The 22,478-nt window shown below is 38.5% G+C and overlaps 1 protein-coding gene and 1 long non-coding RNA gene across 3 annotated transcripts in view; one reads left to right on the top strand and one right to left on the bottom strand.

Annotated features, from left to right (window-relative positions):
• Positions 1–3,132, top strand: part of LOC104685134 — a 9,282-nt gene extending 6,150 nt beyond the window's left edge. Inside the window, exon 3 of the long non-coding RNA XR_751058.3 lies at positions 618–3,132. This is a non-coding gene — a long non-coding RNA (uncharacterized LOC104685134). The remainder of the gene's footprint in view (positions 1–617) is intronic.
• On the bottom strand, positions 2,054–22,478 carry HMGCR (3-hydroxy-3-methylglutaryl-CoA reductase). 2 transcript variants are annotated; one of them, XM_039567079.1, is made up of 20 exons: positions 22,385–22,478; positions 18,976–19,171; positions 18,520–18,631; positions 17,942–18,029; positions 17,761–17,845; positions 16,189–16,294; positions 15,147–15,253; positions 14,652–14,768; positions 13,993–14,144; positions 12,910–13,154; positions 12,594–12,766; positions 11,946–12,140; positions 10,725–10,883; positions 9,736–9,893; positions 8,482–8,587; positions 7,040–7,210; positions 4,846–4,986; positions 4,580–4,738; positions 4,138–4,292; positions 2,054–3,987 (listed from the first exon to the last, which is right to left on the bottom strand). In XM_039567079.1, exons 2-20 carry the CDS (start codon positions 19,138–19,140, stop codon positions 3,933–3,935), a joined length of 2,649 nt encoding a protein of 882 aa, XP_039423013.1. In that variant the 5' UTR covers positions 19,141–19,171; positions 22,385–22,478; the 3' UTR covers positions 2,054–3,932. The 2 variants fall into 2 exon arrangements, with proteins under 2 accessions (XP_039423013.1, XP_039423012.1); XM_039567078.1 differs by having other exon boundaries at positions 22,388–22,458.

Below are 22,478 nucleotides of genomic sequence, written 5' to 3'. Positions count from 1 at the left end.
TGCCCACAGTTCGGGGGTTGAAAATTAATGCTTTCTTTAAAGTCCCTTCCAACCCAAACCATTCTGTGATTCTAAGAGCTGGTCTTTACTTCGCTGTTGTGGATCTCAGTTGTTGTGGATACTGGTGCCAAGATCTAGATTTTCTATTTTTGTACTGGCTGTGGCTGTCTCCATAGCAGCCTGTATGAGGCTGTGTTCTGGATTTGTGACTAAGGGCATTGGTTACACAGCAGCATTGTGGCTGTTGCTGAGCAGGGTTTGCCAGCATGAAGGTTTTCTTTTTGTGCATCTTTCTCTCCTGCATTTGCTGCCAGTTGAGTGGGCTGGAGGTGAGTGAGAGGCTCTGAGGGAATGCAGGGAGTCATGTCTGATCACAACTGACCACAGCGATATTCCATACCAGATGGCATTGTGCCCAGCACCAAAAGCTCCGAGAAAAAGATGAGGAAAGGGGAACATTTGTGGCTGTGGCACTTGTCTTCTCAAGTAACTGTTAGTGGGCTGAGGCTCTGCCTGCTGATGGAGAATCGTGAATAAATTGTTTTGCTTTCCGTATGTAGCTTCACTTTACCTTTTAAGCAGTCTCAATCTATGTCTTCTCACTTTTGCCTTTACAGTTTTTCTTTCCTGTCCTGCTGGAGTGGGGGCAGAAAACAAGGTCAACCCACCCTGTTCTTCTAGAAGGCCTAAGTCCTAGTGGGAATGGACTGGGAACACCTGTGAAAGCTGGGGCCAAAGCTCCTGGAGTCCCTTAAGAGCAGGCTGAAGTTAAACCAGTGGTGAAGATTGGATGCTAAGTAATTTTGCATTGTGTAACAGATTGCTAAAGCCCTGGAGCACTGAGATGAGGTTAACTTTGGAGGCAGGCCTCCCCCTTCACACAGGCTGGTAAGCAGGGTGAGCCTGGGGCCAGCAGTCATCCCGGGGCAGGAGGAGAAGGTACAGAATTGTCAGTGCTAGGGGTGTCACTGGATGCACAGCAGTGTCATTGCTCTGCATGCAAGGCAAGGTGGACCTGAGAGGCCTGCCCTGAGGCAACAGAGAGGATCCCAAACCATCATCTTGTTTCAGCAGGTGTCATTGTGCAATGTGAACCTTCCCTAACCAAAGCCATAGGGAGAAAGAGGATACAACCTTGAATATGGTAAGCCATGCCCTAAGAGAAACAGAGAGGATCATGTATCTGAAAAGCACTCCGAGTAGTAGCCAGAGCTCTCACTGCACCCAAAAAGTGGTCTCCCAGCTGTGCTCTTTTCCAGGAATCAGAGTGCCTGCCTAGGCATGCCTGTGCTGGAGCCTGGCAGAGCCTGGCAGAGCCACATCCCCCCAGATAAGCACCTGCTATACCAGGCTTCCGGTATCACAGCTGTGCACGGAGTGGTGGTGTGCGTCCCTGTGCCGGAGCTGCTCCCTCCGTCAGGAAGGTTCAGTAACACTCAGTTCACTGACAGGGCCTTACAGCAGCTGGGGAAATCGAAGTGGGCAATGACTGTGTGGTTAGAGGCAGCTGGGGCTGAAGTGCTTGCAAGAGTCACAGCGCTGAAACTTCCACCCCAGGCAGCAGAAGGGGGCTGGTGTGTTACAGGGTAAAGTAGATTCAGGACAAAGAGGAGAAATGAGGTAATGAGAGAAGCAAGATGGTACCAGAGTCAAACTCACTATTTTTACTGGGGTTTTTTTTCCCTAGGGTTTCAAAATATTTGGAAAGCCATTATCAATAGTAAAAGTACAGCACTGAAGTCATGGCATCTCTAGAAATTAGATTCTAGACAGGTGGTTTGATTTTGCCAAACAGGCCCCAGCAGACGGTATCTCCAACGTTGCAGTGAGTTAGTTCTCCCGCGTGGGCAAACTGCCTAATTAAGCTTTGAGGAGAATAAATGAGTGCCAACAGGCTTCTGCAAACAAGGGGAGAAGTTCTGGTGTCACAGCCCCGCTGTGTTTAGCACTGCTTGCCAGTGTGTCTCTTCATTAACTCTCTTAGTTTAGACTCTCTACAAATATAAGTCACTAAGTCATGAAGTAACCTTAAAATACCACAATTATGCCAATGTGTTTTCCATGGTTTTACTGAAACTGAGAAAGTAGTTCTGTACCAAAATGTACACAGTTTAGTAATAATACAAAAAGGTAATTCTGCCAGACAGAATGTCAGTAAAATCCACCAAAATGAACACTGAACCACCATTTATTGCCCGACCAGTGTTACTTTAAATAATCATTGAATGAACATAGAAACAAAGTAATTCCAAGTTTTCTTAAATAAAAATAGTAGTGATCAGCAACAATACTGCAGGAAGATAAACATTCATGGCATTTGCTATTTACATGCCATTATAACATATCTAGCATGTAGTATGTCTTCATGCTTGCACATTACATTTATGAGCTCATTACAATGGATATTAATGCATAGATGTACTACAAAGCAACCCACCATGATGTATATCAAATCTGCACATTAGAAGAGCACCTCTACTAGTCACCCCTTCAGGAATGATGGTGCAGGAATACCAGCCCAATCCAGATTCCCCCCACAAAAGTCAAACAAGAAAAGCCCAAATCAACCAATCAAAAAAATCATCAAGCATATTAATAATCTTCATCCTGTGATTAACTAGGCAGGGCTATGCCTTTAGCAGTATTCCCAAAGGTGAATCAAACCAGAATAAACCTGGGTTTTCTTTATTACAGTAACAACACCTGAGACTGCTTCACTGGTCCAAGTACAGTATTTTATTACAAAAACTGCTTCTTACATTAACATGTCATTTCATTGAATCCCCTTAATTAGTACTTTTCATTGACAAAAAAGGTAAGATTTCTTCTTAAAATAAATACTCCCCCCCCTCAAAACAAAAGTTTAAAAGGAAATGAAAAGAAGAAAATCCCCTTTTTTTTTTTCAAGAACGGTGTGGTTTTCTGGCTTCATTGTATCTCAGCTTAAGCGGTGGACAAGCACCTATTCTTGGAGAATAAGTGTCAAACACCTTATAAAAAAATCCCCAACATAAGGTACACAATGTGTATGTAGATTCCTTAAGAGACTTCTTTTTAAGTAAGTGTAAACATCTCTTCTTGACTCTTGTTTGTTTGAATGCACTCCTATAAAATAAAATTTGAGAAACTACATTTACTTAAACACCTGTCTGACACATAACTGTTTTTGAAGTTACCATTTCATTTTTTCTACAAAGTAACAAAACAGTTGAAGATACTGTTCTTCCCTACTTCAGTACAGATTATATTTAACAGTTCAGAACTTTACAGATCACAAATTTTACATAAAGGAACAACCTAAATTTTGGAGTTCAACACTGAACACTGCTTAGCTGAAGCAGCAGCAAATTACGTACTATATATAGACAGATTTCTATTAAACTAATAAAATTCAATTAAACTGTTTGATAGCCTAAGACCTGTTTACATGTGAACAAATTAAAACTGGGAGTTTATAGAAAGTGATTAGGCTTGCCATCACTTTAAAAAAGATGCTTGTCTAACCAGAAAATAGAGATGGCAAGGACCAGTGCATTCAAGCCAAGCTTACACCAACTTCTTTTGTTTTGTTACTTTAAACATACAAAGTACATTACATTACTTTTCAGTTTAGTAGTTACCACGACCTTGTTAGGCAAAATAATCTCGACTTGTAAAAACATAAGACTGACTCTTTAGAAAATGATGTGTAAGAGTAAGAATTCAAAAGCCATGTTCAAGACATCTGATAGGACTTCTTTCACAGTCATCTCTAACCATTGAAGAAGGTCAAGTATTACTAGTCTCAAGTCTTGATCTCTTAGTTTCTCTTACACAGACATCATTGAGTTGGAGGTGATCTTTATTCTAAACTTCATAGATTTTGGTTTTTTTTCCTTGTGCACCTGGGTCAGTTACTAGAACAATTCTTCATTTCAAAGCCGTTTTAGTATTCAAGCTGCCTTTTTAGTGCAGGTTCCTTGAAGATCCTGTAGATTTATTTTTGACCTAATCAAACAGCAAGATAACTACATTAGACAGTTAAAATGTTACACTGGTCTTATGTATTGCAATTAATCACATAATTATTATTGACTCTCATGTACTTGTAAGAGGATCAAAACAGCAGAGAAATACACAAATTTTTCCATTTTTTACCTGTTGTGGATCATGTGGCTTTTGACTAGATGCCCTGCTGCAAGAGCAGCCATTAGTGATAATTCCCCTGCCATCACTGTAGCACAGACAATTTTAGCAAGCTGACGGGCATTTTCACCAGGGTTATCTTGGCTTGCACCTTGAACCCCTAACATCTGGAGAAAAATACAAGGCAGTATTATGCTATGAAATATAAATCAATTTTTGATATATTTAGTATTAAAGTAAGTCTTTCCAAATTATATCCAATGAGTGAGTCTCTTTAATACTGTAAATGTCTTAAGCTTTAGAAACTAGATATATGAAAACAATTCATTACACATTTCTAACATTTTCATGTAAAATACACCAAGTTTCAAGCAGCCCCATTCCCACAATATTTCTTGCACACCACATGAAAGCAACCTTTGATTAAGAAGGTAAGTAGCTTTCAGAACTATACCTGCAAACAGGCCTGTTGTGGGAGCAAGTTAGTGCCTCCGCCAACAGTCCCTATTTCTATAGAAGGCATCGTGCAGCTGATGTACAGGTCTTCGTTGGTGGAACCAGTTCTCTCCATCAAAGTGATGCAATTGGAGCTGCCCACGTTCTGCGCAGCATCCTTCAGATCAAGGAGGAGAAACAAAACAACAATCCAGACACTTAAATCAGTGTTTGATTAAGATTACTGAACTGAAGAAAATCTGAATTGGTGTAAAACAAACCTACCTGACCACAGGCAATGTAGATTGCTGTCACAATGTTTGCTGCGTGTGCATTGTAGCCACCTATGCTACCAGCCATCGCAGAACCCACCAAATTTTTGTTTATATTGACTTCAACTAGATCTTCCGTAGTTGTTTTCAGCACCTGGACAAGGTGATAGACACATTTTTACTATCCCTCTCCTCAGGCAGGAGTAGAAATACTCTATTTATGGTTATTTATGGCCCTCACCCCTTGTTTGCTTCTACATGGAATTTGACTCAATCATTGTCCTAGATACCTTTTATTTTTCTTCCAAAGGAGACTTTCAAACGTAGGATGTCCAAGTAACAATGGAAAAGTCAGTGCAAAGGGTTTGTACTTGTACAGGCCTTTGAGAAAAGCTCACAGCTGCATACCTCATTTCAAAGTCTTCCTTATATTTGGAATGGAACAAGCAAAATCATCTTGGCAGAAATATCCCATTAATTTGGGATATGCTTGACACGATTGTAATGTTCCTGTCAACCTGTTCCAGACACTAAACTCTTCCCAAATTTGTTTGCATACAAATATGGAGCCAAACTGAAAAGTTCCAACACAAGCCACTACGCTATGTAGGTAAATAAACACTATGCACAGTAATATAAAATTAAGTGGCACATTTATACTATACTGACTGTATTTTGAAACTTTCAAGAGATTTATACTGAATTTAATATAAAAATGATCAAAGATGGTCAAAAGAGATGGTATTGTTGAGCAAAATTTAGGATATTCCTGCATAGCAGGAACAGTTATCATTTACGGAGCTCTACACCAAGTCTGCAACATTGACAAAAATGGAACATTTATGTATTCAGAGTTCAGTATAAGTAAATGTAGTGACACACAGGACTGGGGTTTGAGGAAAACCTTCCCAAATTTACCTACAAATGATCAATGTCCATTATAAAAGGACTACCTCCCCATTACTACTCTGGAATGAAATCCAGAGGTTGTAATAGATACTGCCAGTGACTCAGCTATAAAATGCCAACAATTTGAAAAACAGTTAACTACCCCAGAAGACATAAACTATGTCAATGTATAAATCCATTCTGCACATACAGTTTGAATCCTGTGTCCAACTCTGTACCCAGAATTTTAGAAATGTTAGAACTGTAAAAGATGCAGAGATAAGGATGTGCAAAGACATGCTAGAAGCCTGATAACTCATTCCCGATAGAGAAACTAGTACTTTTCAATCTGAAAAAGAGAATAGCTGAGAATGTGGAAGGGCTATGTCACAGCTGTAAAATCTTAGAGCAGTAGAGCGAAGATACAAGCCTTAAGTATCTGACCCAGTACAAAACTGGGGCATCATCAAACAGAATCAACAAGAAAGTAGTTCTCACACAAAGTGGAGCTGGACTGTGGAATTCTGCCCAGAATACTAGTCCTAGAAGTTTACATAGTTTTCCAAAAGGGACTGGACAAATCACAAGGGGAAAGCAAACAAAAAAACCCCCTATCAAATATGCAAACACCCAGCCATAAGATCTCAAACAAGTGTTACAATGTAGTGAACTCCTCCCTGGATATTGTCTCTCATGGCCAGTGCTGGCAACCAGGTAACAGGCAATGGATTTTGTCTGACACACAGAGGCCATCTTCTGAACTCAGGTGGAGGAAAAACTAAGATCCTGTTTTATCACGGAGGACAAGCTGGCCAGAGAATACAACTGGCATTGCTTATAAAGGTTACCCTTCGTCATGCAAGATGCCAAGACAGCTTTGAATTAATGTAAACCACCTGAATATCTGTTTTCATGGTAGTAGGAAGCATATAAAAACTGAAGAGAAAGCCAAGTGCATGTGAGACAAAAAAATGAGTGAAAGGGTTAAAAAAAGACTGGGTTTAATGACAGGCAGAACACCACATGTAAACATCTGTCAAAATGTGACATAATTTTTCAAAGGTCAACCATGAAAATCCTGATGCCTTCGACTAGATATGCATCGTTAAACACATACACATTATTTCACACCAGACACAATGAAAAAGAAAGTATCTACTGACTCAGGAAAAATAGCTTATCCTACAGAAGTACCTGAAAAGACATGTAAGAACTATCCTTACCTGGAAAACAACTTTCAGCTGATATGTAACGATGTAAAGTGAGCATCAGTTTTGCAAAATGTATGCATTTTTATAAACAAGAGAGCAGACACTTACTTCTCTAACAACCTTAGCTGGAATGACTGCTTCACAGACAACAGACTTCCCTCTTCCTTCTATCCAGTTTATAGCAGCAGGTTTTTTGTCTGTACAGTAGTTACCACTGATAGCTATAACCTGAAGGTCAGGAAACTCTTCATTCAGCCTTGCCAGTGCTTTTTCGGTACCCTGTTAGAGAGAAACACGTAATAGGCTACGTTTATCGTTATGGGTGTAAAACAAGCTACTCAAGGACAGGGGAACAGTACTCTAATCAGATAATTATTACTGTATCCCACAGCTGTAGGGAAGAGAGGGGAGAGAGATCCAGCAGGCAGGAATTCTGCACCAAGACTGATTTATTTAATTATTTTACAAACTCTTTTATAGACATTTTTTTTCATAGTCCAATTGGACAAAGGATCAGCCACCCATTGGGGGTGATTGGCTAAAATCCTAAAACATCCATTGTCAAAATATTTTCCTACTGTACTATAAACAAAGCTCGTCAAGGCCGCAGGTGTTCATAGTTTATAGAACTCTGCTGCCTCTTCTGTGAGAGAGAAAAGTATCCCACGGACTTAGAAAGAAGCAGGAAAATTTCTTGCTAGCAGCATTTTTGCATCCACAGATAATCAGGTACAGTGGAAGAAAAGAACACCATTTCATGAAGAAACAAGAAACAGGAGGGAAAAAACCCAAACAATTACGACTGTCTTTTTTCTAACCACTTTGGGAATTATACTGGGGAATAAATGATTTTTCCCAATACATACAGACTCCCTGGATCCACTCTAGGTGCATGGACATATGGTTACCATACTGAAGATACAACATGAACCAAGTGAAACATTACAGGCATGAAATGAGTTAATTTCAAATGTAGTGCAAAGAGCTTCTCTACACCAGGAAATCAGACTAGAAAATCTGCTATATTAGGACTCATCTATGATCAGATCCACTTATATAATGGTTTTGACTGCCTATAAAAAGTTTAAGACTATTCATTTCATATAGCCTAAGGCATCCCAGTAATCTAAGGATTATGTCTTCCACATATTTGCATAAAAACAAACAAACAAAACTAGAGAACACCTTTTTGCTGCCACTCCTAATCCTTTATTTACTAGGAAGTGATAAACACAGTAACAGAATAATTACTGCTGGATAAAATCTTTTGCTCCAAGCAACAGAGCAACCAACTTAGTTTCTCCGATTATCAAAAATACTTTCTTTAAATAATTATTAAAAAATTAAAATAAAAAATTACTTTTTTCTTTCATCATTCTCTGCCTATTCTAGTCTATACTTGACAAAATCAAACATTTTTATTATTTTGTGCAAAGAGCACTGTGTCTTATCTGTCTTTCAGATGTCAAGTAGTCACAGGCTATTAGGCTACCTTTATTTTTAAAAGGAATACACATTTTTAAAAAATACTTAAGGGGACTGGTCCTTACTTTTGAAATCATATTCATTCCCATTGCATCCCCTGTTCCAGACTGAAAACGGATATAAAGGTTACGACCAGCCAAACTGATGAGAAGTTTTTGTAGGCGGGCAAACCTGCAAGAAAATGTAACTATTACTTACAATCCTCAAAGGGAAGATTAGTTTTAAGTGGCAAAATGACAGTAAATCTTTGCAAATTGTGCTGCTAAATACAGAAGCACACATTCCTTCAGGAATCCTTTGGAAAAGACCTGCAAGACAAGTCCAGTCTTTGACAGACAACCATCTTTTCAAAAGCACCACAGCACCAAGTGCAATACCTAGTCATTACTTGAACACTTCCAGGGATGGTGTTTTCTTGAATAAGTACCTTAAAAATATTCACTGTAAAAGTGTTCACTGCCTTTTTATGTTTTCTGGACTTCAAGAAATAAAATATCCTGAACTGCTAACATCAACTTTATTCATTTGTATTCCTTAAAACATCTCACTACCAGATATAAAGTAACAATGAGGCCTTTGGAAATTCTGATGTCAGTTTTACAGCAAGGCAAAAAGCATGCTATCTTCAACAGTGCAAGCTGCACAGGTTGCTCAAAACGCAGAAAATACAGCATTTAAAAAGCAGCATGAGCTGATTCTGGCCAAAATACAGATGTATCTTTGGCTGACACTTGTTAAGAAACACAAGAAGTAAGGAAATCTCTCTCTGAATCTTCCTACAGTAAGAAGGTAATCATAAGCCTTAGAAAAAATTCTAAGCCTCGAAACAGACTTATTCTTAGCACTGTTTTACATTTTTTAGCATTTCAGCTCTAGCATTAGTTTATCTTGTACTTTCTGAAACCTCACAGATTAAGTATTAATATTATCATCTGAAAGGTCAAAGACCAAACTTCGAGGGTTTTTTTCTGCATAGTAACTACAGTTACAGTTACTTTGCCTAGTAAAAATCAAAATAAGCTTAGGATTTTTTTTAAATGCTTAGACAAACTAATATTCTATTAATTATTACACAATGTGTATCTATTTGTTGTTAATATACAGTAGTTTACCACTGTCAGTGAAAAATGCTTATTGCTAGCCTTGGTACATAGCCAGAGTGACTTTTGTCCTTTTAGATACTCACTACATGGGCTAGCCAAAACAAAGATGTAATTTCCTCTATTGCAGTACTCCAAAAAAAACAATTCATAGAAGTCTTCAACCATCCATAGAAGTCTTATGTCTGGAAATTAAGCTGGAACAGCCATTGTACTAACCTACTTGTGCTGTCAAAAGCTTCCTTCATTACTTTAAAACCTTCAGGGCTTTCAAGCCAGACTTTCACCTCTGCAGCCTGGCAAGCAGTGGGCAACCTTACAACAGGTCCTCGAGTCATCCCATCTGCCAGAATGCGGCTACTTGCTCCTCCACCAAGCTAAAAGCCAAAGCAGAAGAGGAACAGAGTAAGATTACTGAAATTTTAGTTTTCAGGACGTCAAAAATATGCATTATATAATGTTGAGCTTTTGATGGGGTACCCTTCTTTCTCAGACCAGGGTAAGAGAGCAGAGGAGGCTGCTGTTCTGCTAAGTTCTTTATTTCATAGTCTCACAGCTTTCTTGAGGGCAGAGTTCCAAGGGGAGTTACACGATAAAGGCAAGCAGCAGCAGCAACAGCAGGCAAAACCAGGTTCTTCTTCTATATGCTCTATATGCTCCACATATTTTTTCTTACAGAAGTGTGGATTATATTTGTTAATTGACCAATAAAATTAACACACGATTCTAGTTTTCCTTTTCTTAACCTACCCCGCTCTAATTCTAACAATCCTAAGTTTTACACAAGTGCTACACAGGTATCACACAGATTTGCATATACAATTTCTATCAGTTCTTATTGTTTATGTGAACACTCTATCTAAAAAATGTGAACAGTATAATTCTATCTGTATTTTGTCTAAAGTAAAGAATTCTGTCAAAAGGTAACACTGCTGCAGCAAGAGCTGTGTTTAAGGTCTCTGCTACAGCTTTTTAATGTTTAAGGCACTTAGCATATATTTCTACTAAAAGTTAAAAATCTGTATTTCTATTTCACTCTGGTGTAGTTTCATGTATCTCAGCTTGTCCAAAGGTTTTAATTGAATCCCTGTGCTTTGGCTTCCCTCTGGGCCTGAGTCCAGAGGAGCTTTCACTCCCAACAATATAAACTTCAATATGTTTTATAATATAGGAAGCTTTTCAAGCTTTTCAAGTCAAACAATACTTACACATATTGCTCTACATCCTCTGTTTGTGCTTGCTACAAGACATCCTTCTGTTGTTGCCATTGGCACCTGGAACTCTTTGTTATCCAAAAACAGTGGTCCTGCTACGCCTACAGGAATAGGCATATATCCAATCACGTTTTCACAGCAAGCTCCCATAACCTTAAAAAAAAAGCCCCACAAAACAATCACTAAGGTTACACTCCAGTGGTACAGTACAGCATGCTATATACTACGCCTATGACTACACCAAGGTATCTTAGCAAAATACACCCACAAATTTACCCATAAAGCAACTCATTGCTACTTCAAAAAGTTAACAGCTACAGCTATCAACAGCTATCACTATTCAAGTCCAGGCAGATGTATTTAATTCTATACAGCATTAAATGTTATTTAAATAACCCTAAAATTTTAAAATTAGTTTAAAATAATTTTCAGCTTTAACTTGAGCTCAAGGTAGTATTATCATTCAGTTGAACTGTGGCTCAGTATTAGTAGGACTGCATTTCTGAGATAAGGCAGCTGCATACTTTGATAGGAAATATTTTTTGGATAACTTACAAAACTCACCCACTGCCCTAGGTTAAAAAACATCAAGAGCAATTAAGGGGGTGCCTTATGTTTGCTTTTTATTTTTTTCCTTCTACATCAGTTTTGACCAAGGTCATTGTCAATTCACATACATCACTAAAGATTTATTTCATAGAATCATAGACTTGTTTGGGTTGGAAGGGACCATGAAGACCATCAAGATCCAAACCCCCTGCCCAAGACAGGGACACCTTTCACTAGACCAGGTTACTCAGAGTCCCATCCAATCTGGCCTTGAACACTGCCAGGGTTGGAGCATCCACAGCTTCTATGGGCAACCTCTTACAGTGTCTCACCATACTCACAGTAAAGAATTTCTTCTAACATCTAAATCTGCCCTTCTTCAGCTTAAGGCTCTTCCCCCTTGTTCTTTCACTACGTGTCCTTGTGCTAAGTCCCTCTCCCGCTCTCTTGTAAGCCCCCTTCAGGTACTGGAAAGTGCTATAACCTCTTCCAAAAGCTTCCTCTTCCAGGATGAAAAGCCCCAACTCTCTTAGCCTGTCCTCACAGGAGAGGTATTCCAACCCCTGATCAACTTAGTGGCCTCCTCTGGACTCATTCCAACAGGTCTTGTTCATTTGTTTGGAAAACAGTTTTACACTGAGTTTTGCTTGTCTATTTAGTACTTACCAAAGAATAATTATAATTCCTATAAGGAAGATATTGCAAAGAGGAAGGTTCAGGAAGTTTCTTAGATAACATCTGTCTGCGAATGGATACACCTCGCTCCTGGGTTTCCATCAGGGTTTCCAGTTTGTATGCAGGAATATGCTTTGCATTAACTAAGCTGATAACCTCAGCATCAGTAAGAAATTTTGCTCCTTCCTGGAAACATGAAGGATGGAGAGAAAATACAGATTCTCCTGGTGAAAATCCTTTTAAATGTTTCCAAAAGAAAAAGGGTAACAACTTTACTTTGCTAAAGGAGTCAACTACAAACATCAGGTTTTACAGCAGGCTGGAATATGATCAAGAACTTTCATGATCAGACGCACACTTGTATGTGTACATGATGAAGCTCCAAAGACTTGGTATGCTATGAATGATGAAGCTGCTCCCTCCCCCCACCCTTCTCAACTGACTTGAGAAGTAACTCATTAAAGGGTTTTGTTTTACTCATGACCTCCACACCCCCCCAAAGTTATTAAAGCCATGTAATTTTCTGAAGAATGAGATCAAAACCAATGGGAGAATCTAAAAGCTGGGAAAAGAACTCTAACAATTCTTAAATCAGATGTTGCAGTAGAGGTTAAATAAAAAAAAGTTATTTTTCTATACCTGCGCATTTCCAAGTATACGAACACATTCCTCAATAGAACGTGGTTCTTTAGGTAACTCAATTTCTTCCTCTTTTCCACTGAGATATGAAGAAGTTTCTACAGGGCTGGAATTGCCAACCACAAATGTAGCCTTGGCTGATGACTCTGCTAATACAGGTTTTATGACTTCAGCTGCACAAAGATAATCAAAATGAACTCCGGTTTACAAAATCCTGAAGTTTTGATACCAAATCTAACATGCTACCACAGATTGCACTGTTTGCTCCAAATACTCATGAATGGGTCCAGTCTTTAGATTTGTAAAAATTACCTACCACTTCCATCTTTGGGAATGAAAGCTTCTTCTGCTGTGTTAGATTTGTGATTGTTTTTCAGAAGTCCAGTCTGCTTCCGGCAACAATTTTCAGAGACTTTTTTCTGTACCATCACAGGAGATGTTATGGGATTCTTCAGTGAGAGGGTAGATTCAGTCTCTGCTTGCTCAAAGAAAATGTATTTGACAGCAAGGAGAAGAGCTAATCCAAGAGTGATTACTTGCTCAATATCCATACTGGCCATTCTAAAAAAGTTCAAAAAGTAAATACACAGTACATACAATTTGTTGCTTATAACAGCATTCTTACATTCTTTGCTTCAGAAAGGGTAGTAATTCCATTATCATTTATAGTTAAAGAAATTCCAGTCAAAAGATATTTTCTACCAGGACATCGAAGTATGCTAGGCTAGGATACTACTATCAACATAAAAATCTTCAGATGTCATTAAAGAGCTAAATTTAGCTAAATCTGGCTAAAAAGCAGCCCCAGTAGGAAAAATGACTGTAAAAGGTTCACTAACAGCTACATCAAATTGATTTAACACCTGTACCCCAATGACAAGACAGAAAGTTTCATTTATCATCCTCTACCACTAATGACTACTATGATGCAAGATGAACTGCTAAGAGGGGAAAAAAAACCCTGGCTAAATCAGAAGGTTCTGAGTTCTCAGAAATAACATGAAACCACAGGTGACACTAACTTGAATAAAGCTGAAGGAAAAGCCGTAGTATAAAATGGGTTTTGCACTTTTGTGTGAATGGTCAGAAGCTCTGAATAAGTAATTACTCTAATGCAGTCTGAAGTTTATCTTCCAGTATGCTATGAAAGATGCTAGTGGGAAAAGACAATGTTTTGACGCATACAGGACAGCTAGCTCTTGATCATGTTCTTGACTACTTCAAGGGTTTGGACAAATGGCATAATATTGGCATGTCTTCTGAAATGTCACCTCTGGTTCCAAGAAATCCTACAGTGGTCAGACCTGCAAGTCCACAAGTATTGTGCTCTAGGACAACAAGCTTCTAGTCTGGCAGCAGTAGAAACACAGCATGATCACACTTCTGTGAAGCCACCCACCGAGAAAGGTAGAACTGCCACAGTGAAACATTAGGTTCAATTCGCTTCGGTGCATTCTCATCCAATCCCACTGAATTTTCAACAGTACTGTTTTGAGCAGCTGGTTCTGCTATCCAACGACTGTGGGCGTGAACAAGAACCAAACCCAGCGACTGTACCAAAAACACAGAACAAGTATTAATTTCTCAAATGTAATTTGGTATCTAACCTACTAAGAGTAAATATTGTCCTCTTCTTGTTTGGAGTTTTTTTGGTGTTTTTTACCCCATGCTTCCCATGCCTCTAAAGTCTAAAAGCTGATTTTCCACACCTCTTATTAACACCCTTTCTGGCCTACTGTTACACTGTTGTATAGTAGCTTTGGATGTGTCCCACCCATATTTTTTTCTCTCACTCAAGAACTAAGCAAAGGAAGCTGCGGGTACTGCAGGGGTAAGAGGGAGGGAATTAGTACACATGAAAGAGCCCCGAGTGCTTGGCACAGAAATGGCATAGGCAGGAAAAATGACACATGTAGATAGAGGGGAAGTTATTAAAAACTACCACTGTAAATCAGACTAATGGGCTGGAGAATACAAGCCTATAGGAAACAAAAGCTTGATTTTTTGCACAAGGACACCTCACTAATTTGCGTAACCACAGAAGAAAGAGCCACAAACCATAATCATTTTGACTCTTTGTGTTACAGGGTTTGGTTTATTCTCTTCTTCTTCCAGAACACGAGCAAAATGACTAAGCTGCCATATAGGGCGCCCTTCACGACTCTCTCTTGAAAGCTGCAAAAAAACCCCAAAATTTAAAATTAGGTCATATATAGTACATATTAGAAGAACCAATAAATAAGATTCACTGCATTTTTATTTGATCATTGAGAAATTACCAAGAGTCTACAGTCTACTGTTCAGCTTACATTAGACTTCCATTGTGAAAAACCCTGGACAGACAGTAAGTTACAGTATAATCTGTTTATTCTGCTTTAGATCAGAACTACTACTGAGTGTGATTCATTTACAGTAATATTTACAAGTTACTGTCACCAGTACAATTTGAAAGGAAGACGAACATGCTGGCATGTAACTCCAGGATGAAAATTATAGCCTACAGAAGCACAGGGCTGAATACTAAACTTGAGGCTGTCTTGAAGTTGGTCTTACCTCCAATACCAAGGACACACAAGCTGGAAAGAAGGTCATGAAGACAAAATAGTTGGCAAGAACAGACATACAGCCAAAGCAGCACATAATTTCAAGCTGTCGTACACCTAAATAAAAAGACAATTTTTACATTTAAATATGCAGTTAGCTATACTTGAAGAAGTGCTGCAGAACTAAGAAAGAAACCATTAAACTGACATTGCAGATTACAGAAGAAACTATCTAGATTAATTAAAAACAAGCATCTTAATCCCTAGTAATTGTGCACTATCTTATTCTAAGCACAACATGTGCTTATGTATTGACAGAAAAGTATTTTAAGGTGTAATTCTAAATGAATACAAATAAAGTTCACCAAGATTTTAAAACTTCACAATGAAAGCTTGAAACTCCTTACTTAACCAAGCAAAGAAAAACTAGCCAACATTATGTATTCAACTCCTTTCTGAAAGATGGGAAGTTCAGGCAAGAAGAAACAGTATACACCCTGCCTACTCCTTCACAAGTATCCAGAAAAAGCCACATTAGCCATGTTGCACATTGAATACAACACTGCCTTAGTAAGAATGAAAGAGCTAACACTATAAACTATTTAAAAAAAACCTATTTGCCATACCAAAATGAGTTTTTGTCCCAAAGATATGAAGAAGAAAACAGCTTATTAATACACAATACCCTGAAAAAAACGGAGTTACTTGAAGAGCAAGAGCAAGTGCTCTGGAACATGCTGTTAAGGTATGAAATATAGCTGGAAAAAAACCCGAACAAATTTTATGAAAGCAGATGCACAGAAGTTCATTCCTACTATGCAATGCTCAAGAAATACAAAAATTACTTGTATTTCAAACTTTGGTCCAACATGTACGTATTATTCGTATTTGTAAGAAACCAGTAAAATAAGCTAATTAGAAGATAAATAAATAGATTAAGTCACTCCACTCTCATGGGTAACACCTATTATTTGAAACTCTCCATATCCTAATGTCTCTCAAAAAGCCTTTTTTAACTGGAAGCACTTAGACCCCTAGACCGTATGGCTCACCTGACATGGTACCAACACCGATTACAAGACACTCCACAAGGGCATCCAGTGTAAACGTAGGGCCTAATATTGCCATCCCACGTGAAATATTTTCTCTTACTTCATCCTAAAAAGAAAAATTTCTGTCCATTAATATGAAGACAAAAACGAAATTGAGTTAGACATAACAAGACTAGTAAACTGAGTAGTATTATGGCAGTAAGGCCTTGTAAAAACATACATTGAAGATGAACTATTATGAGAAAGCATATACAGAATGTGTTCTATTTTCTCTAAGTTATTATACTTTGACAGCCTATTGACACAAAATTACTTCATTTTGATTAATTTCTCTACCTTTGCTTCAACACTGATGGGCAGAGACACTAATTACAGTAAATACAAAAGAACACTTCTAAATTTGAAGACATGAAATAGAAGGCACTTGTGCCATGGCATTTCAAAATTTCTTATAACCACATATCTGTACCCTCACTACTATTACTTCAGTGTTTTATATTTAACTCAGCTGATAGAAGAGAGGTCAAAAAAGGCATAAAGCTTTCTGCTAGGGGAAAAGGGGTTTCCTCCAGAAGGCAAGCATGATAAACTCTAGAGAGTTTGCTCTAGAGAGTTTGGTGGTTTTGGGGCAACAGACAGAAAAAAAAACTGTAGAGTAAACCTATTTGTAAAATATTTTCTTGAAAATTAGTAAAAATTCTGTACTTGCAGTTATCATAAAATAATACAGAACACATTATATTGCATATATAGAAACTGTACAGCATAATATATACTAAATTAAAATATAATAGATAATATTTTGTCAGAATTAGTATGTGCAAATGCCATGTACAGGGTTTTGTAAGTATTAATTACTCCCACTTTGGGATTGAACTCGGACTAATAGGAAACAAACATTACCGGCTATGACAAGCAAGATGTCCTGTCCATCTCTCCTACTGTGCGGCACTAAATGTATTAGAGCATGGATGTTCCTGTTTGCACATATGTTACATTCATTCTGCCAACATTTGGCCTAGAAATACGCTTTATTCAGTAGCAACACTGTAGCACTAGATGTGTCTTTATATATTGTTCCTGTGCCCTAGAAATTAACTTTTTTTCTGTCAATACCCATTTTAAGGCAGACTTTGCCTAGGAACTCTAGCCTCCTTAGAAGAGCTGTAAGCATTGCTGCTTTAAAATTTCAATTTTACGAAGTCATGCTCATGCAGACAATTAACAGTGCACATGGCTATGCACACTAATTTTACCATGTTACTGTTCACTTGAACACTGATCTGGCTTGAAGACAAGAGAACACAGAATCTGGATAGAATCCGATTGTTATTTATGTATCCCCAAGACAGTATTTGCCTGTATGTCTCTCCACTTGAATTACTCATACAACTATGAAATTGTTTGTCTTGAAAGGCACCTTAGAGATTGCCTAGGTTCTAATCCCCTGCCATGGGATGAAGTTCAGTTTTGAACATTAAATTAAAAATCTCCATTGTAAGGCAAACAAACAAAAAACCCAAAGTAAAACACCATCCAACCAAAAAAATCCTCAAAAATAACTCCCCTGACCTGTGAGTTGGAACTGAGTGCAAATTTGGCTAATGCACTTGCTCTTGACAAATCAATCAGAAGCAGGAAGAATGGTAAAGCTTCACTGAAAAAAAAGAGGCATATTTTAATATTCAAGGTTTATGGTACAGGGAAAAAAAAAAAGTAAGCACGAAATCCAGAATACCAATTCACTACTTACTTTAAACCTGTCAGTTCTTTATCCAAGAAGTGAATTACCACTGTACTAAAAACAAAACTTGAGAAGATTGTGAAGAGGCCAGCAATACCTTAAAAAACAAGAGAAGAGGAAATTTTTCATTCATATATATATTGGAAAAGATAAAGAACCAACCCACTTTTAGATCAATCATGACGAATGAGAATTTCTGCCTCAGTGCACTAACAGCAGTCAAGATACAAACTGAAGTAGATGCTATTTTTATAGATATTAAAATCTAAAATTGGGAACGCATTCAAAGTAAGTCTCAGAAATAAAAGCCATAAATCCTCTCAATTTATTTTAAGCAAAATTAAAACTGGCTTAAATAGCTCTGTAATTTTAAGTATTCACACAATAAACAGTTATTTTGAGAACGACATTTGCAGTGTTTATACAATCCTACACAACCTTTCATAAAAAAACCCACACTTTGATACAGGCAAAACATTTTTTCTGAACATAAGGATTAAAACGTTACTGTTTGTTACCAATTTAGGTAAGTCACCCTCCCCAACAATTAAAACACATACAGCAAATACAAAAATCAGATACAATACCTAAAATGTATTTTGATCCAAGCTGCCTTAGGTTCTGAAACTGGAAATATATATAAAGAATGGCTATGCAGCGTGTGATTGTCAGGATGATGATGTCACTGCTCAGAACATCCTGTATGAAATATAAAGCAATTTAGTTAGCTTTTACACTAAGGAATAACTTGTTAAGTTTCAGTAATAAAAAAATCCATTGTGATGCTGCACTAAAAGTGAAGTTTCAGAATAAAATAAATACCACTGCTAGTCTTGCCTTAAAAAATAAAATACTAAAAGGCTTGTTCATTAGTACATTACTGTTTGCATACAGCTTTAATATCCAAAATGAGAAAAGAAGGCAATGAAGAAGGTTCTGCATGGCTACTTTACTCCTAATACATCAGCCTGATCATATTCCATAGAAAACCCTGAATCTACTGATTTAACACCAAGTACTATAAAATTAATTTAAATCCTTACTTCTTCAAGTTTGGGGCACTCGTAATTCCAGCCACAGATCTTATCATTCCCAGTGAACATCTTCATAGACATCATACAGATGGTGAGAGTCACTGTTCCCACAATGACTTCCCATGGATGAGAGGCTACAAAAAGGCCATGCATTCGGAAGAGTCTGGACAGCATTTTCAAGGCTGTTTTTCTATACTTAGCAAACCTGCAAAAATGGAATTATTTTATATAAGTACAAGATTCAGTGAAAGAAGACAGAGCTCTACACTTTCCTACAAGACATCCTTCAGGAAATAAAAGGCAAAACCACATAAGTCAGAGATGAGTAAGGAAACTAATCTTCACCTTTCCTTCAACCTTCCATGTAAAACACATCTATTTCTAATATTCCGAAATATAATATGATCTGCTCCTGTCTTCTCAACCTTTTTTTTTGTAATACACATCTCCCTGGTTTCTTCAAGGTCTTTGCCACTGGGATTGGGTCATTCATAAAGTATGGTGCTAATAATACCAAGGCTGAGGGTTCAATCCCAATATAGACCATTCACTTAACAGCTAAACTCAATGACTCTTGCAGGTCCCTTTAAACTGGAAGATTCTGTGATTCTAACAGTAAGGCCTCCCTACTCTCACCAGATCTCTCAGAATCTTCCTATCATACAATTGTGATATTGCTGTGACTCAAAATTCTTTTTTTTACCATCTATGTAAGCACTCACCAAATTCTGTTACTTCTCTGTACTCATTCTTCCTATCAAAAATACGGATGAGCTATAAAAATTATCAATTAACCATTACTGGTAATGTTCAACAACAGGAACTGCATTTCTGACTGTGTCTTCCCGACTTTCTGTTCAGTATTATTCCGTGATACAAATTAATTACATTCAAAAATATTCCCTCTTCATCTGAAGCATGCAAGTCCTCACATAACAGTATTGCGGTAGTTCTCTTCTACCCATTACTATTTCCTGGTTACTGGTGCATTTCATCATTCCTTTGCTTCCAACAGATAACAAACATTTACCAGAAATTTTCACAGCTGTATTTCATGTAACTAACAACATGAATGTTGAACACATCCTTCAGACCACATCCTGGTCTACCTGCTCTGTGCAGGCTTATCAAAGATGTTTACTTGTGTTTTATAGCATAGAAACAAAATGGCGTGACATTCTCTCTTACATGCATTAGTAAATGCACTTTCCTTTCCTCACTGCACAAAAACAATAGCTTACAAAACTGCATTGTAAAGCTCAAACAAATGCTTAATAGCCTGGCTAACAGCAAAAATCTATAATTCAGTATTTACCTAACACTGCAAGATTTCCATGGAGGACTGAGGGCTCTACACTGGGCCACTTCAAAGTGGATTAAAGAAATCCCTTTGCATTGTCCTAAATGCAACAATCCATCCATAGGGCTTCTGGCATTATTTCTTTTGCTTGGACATTAAAAACAAAGGTGACGTTCAATGGAGAAAATAATAGGGCAAATCTATCTGCCTAAGTGTTCCTGAAGATACCAGAATCATCTTGGTTTCCCACCAATACCAATCTGAATCACATGAGCACCAGCAGCACTTAACTATTTTTCTTCATCCTTCCACCGTGAAGGTGTGGCAGGATGTTTGTGGCTCATGGAGTCAAATGGGGAAAATAATTGAGAAGACTGCCTTCCTTATGAACAAATTATTTCACTTCCTGATCAAATGCTTTTAAAAAATAAAATTAAAAACCAAACTCCTCTTTTTAAAGCTGATATTATCTCTTCTTTTCCCCTATATCATATAATCTACATTCTGTTTTGTATATTTATGTTCTTGCAAACCTGTTTCAAACTAGTATTATCATTTCTCCTCAGCACAATGGAAGTTATCTTTTAATTAGGAAAAATAAAATAACCCAGCCAGAAGTATACCTGTGCTGAAGATTTTGAAACAACACAAAAAATAAAAAAGGCATTGCAACATCCTCTGAAAATACAAATAATTTTGAATACCACTCTATTTCAGGAAAATCAGAACTAGCAGTTACTAAATGATTTTATAGAGTTCTACCAGTCCTGTACCTAGTAATACTGCTAATACAACTAATTTGGCAAATTGGAATTACAATTTATCTGGCAATCAAAAAAACCATTAGGAGGGCTAGAAAGATTTCAAAATCTTTTCTTCAGAATTTGTTTTTCACATTTATGGGGGAAAATTCATTAATTCATTTATTACAATAATGATCCATATCTTACTTTTATTATTAACTGATGCTATGTCTCATGACTCATCTTGGGGTTAACTGAGTGATACTAGCTCCTAACCTAAAAGGATTCTTTTAAGTTTTCGTGTTTATTTAACCTGCCCAAAGTGCAAGATGCTTTTTGCTATGCAGTTGACTCTTCTAGAAAATATTGATGATTTCACACGCTGATCTTGCTTTAGAGTCAACTATAAAAAAAAAAATTTCAGCGTATAACATCAGCTGATAACTCTGTTTAAAATATTTATACACACACACTGACTTGTAGCATGATATAACACTAAATATAAAGCTAAAATTTAACATTTATGTAATTCTATTGAGTTTCAAAATGGTGGTTCAAAAGGGACTCTTCATAAATCCTGCTCGCCCTTGTTTGCAATCAAAAATTTCTATGAGACTAGAAAATAAAGCAATCCGTTTTGGGAATCAAAACAGAATGCAAAATACAAACAAACCCCAAATGTGGCCCCCTCAAAAAATTAACCAGAGTGTAAAAAGCAAACTAGACCGGTTGTACGTAATGGTTTAGAGCAATTATCAACCACGTAACTGTACGACTAGCCTCTAAAATTCCTAAGGTTTGTCACACAGCTCTCACTAACCTCAGAGCCATCCTCTACAACACCATCTATTAGATCAGCACAAATTTCTCATCTCTTGCCACCTGACTCAGCAATATCTACAGGAATCAAGCGGCAAAAACAGCCAAGCGAAAACCTGTGCAGAGTTCACCTGGAACCTACAGGACAGCACTCAGATCCTGACACACTGCCAGGGAGGCAGTTTTTTCAAGGAGGGGAAAGCCACCCCCTTGCGGGCCCATCGCTGCAGCCCCCGGCGAAACGCGGGGGGCTCAGCACTGCTGCGGCACGGCCGGGGCCGCCCCGCAGCCCGCGGGCAGCACGGCGGCGTCAAGGTACTGGGACGGCGACGCGGGCATCCCCCGCACGCCACCCAGGGCCGCGGTGAGGCGGGGCGGACACCGCTCCCCACGCGCGGCGATGACGACGGCGCCTTTCCCGTCCTGCGCCGCCGCCACCCTCCCGTTCTCCGAACGGGCACTCGGGGCCCAGAGCCGGGGCCCGCCCGCCGGGCACGGAGGACCCGCGTTGCCAGCCCCACACCCACCGCCCGCAGCCCCGCCGGCCCCTGCTCACCACCTCACTCCAGCCGCGCTCCCCGGTCCGTCCTGCCGCGCCTCGGACTGCACCGACAGCCCCTCTCCGCCCCGCCGCCCCCGCCCCGCGCCGC

Source organism: Corvus cornix, chromosome Z (assembly GCF_000738735.6).
Source record: "Corvus cornix cornix isolate S_Up_H32 chromosome Z, ASM73873v5, whole genome shotgun sequence".
Taxonomy (NCBI): Eukaryota; Metazoa; Chordata; class Aves; order Passeriformes; family Corvidae; genus Corvus; species Corvus cornix.
The sequence above is the reverse complement of the archived record's forward strand: the minus strand, read 5'-3'. Positions and strand labels throughout refer to the sequence as shown.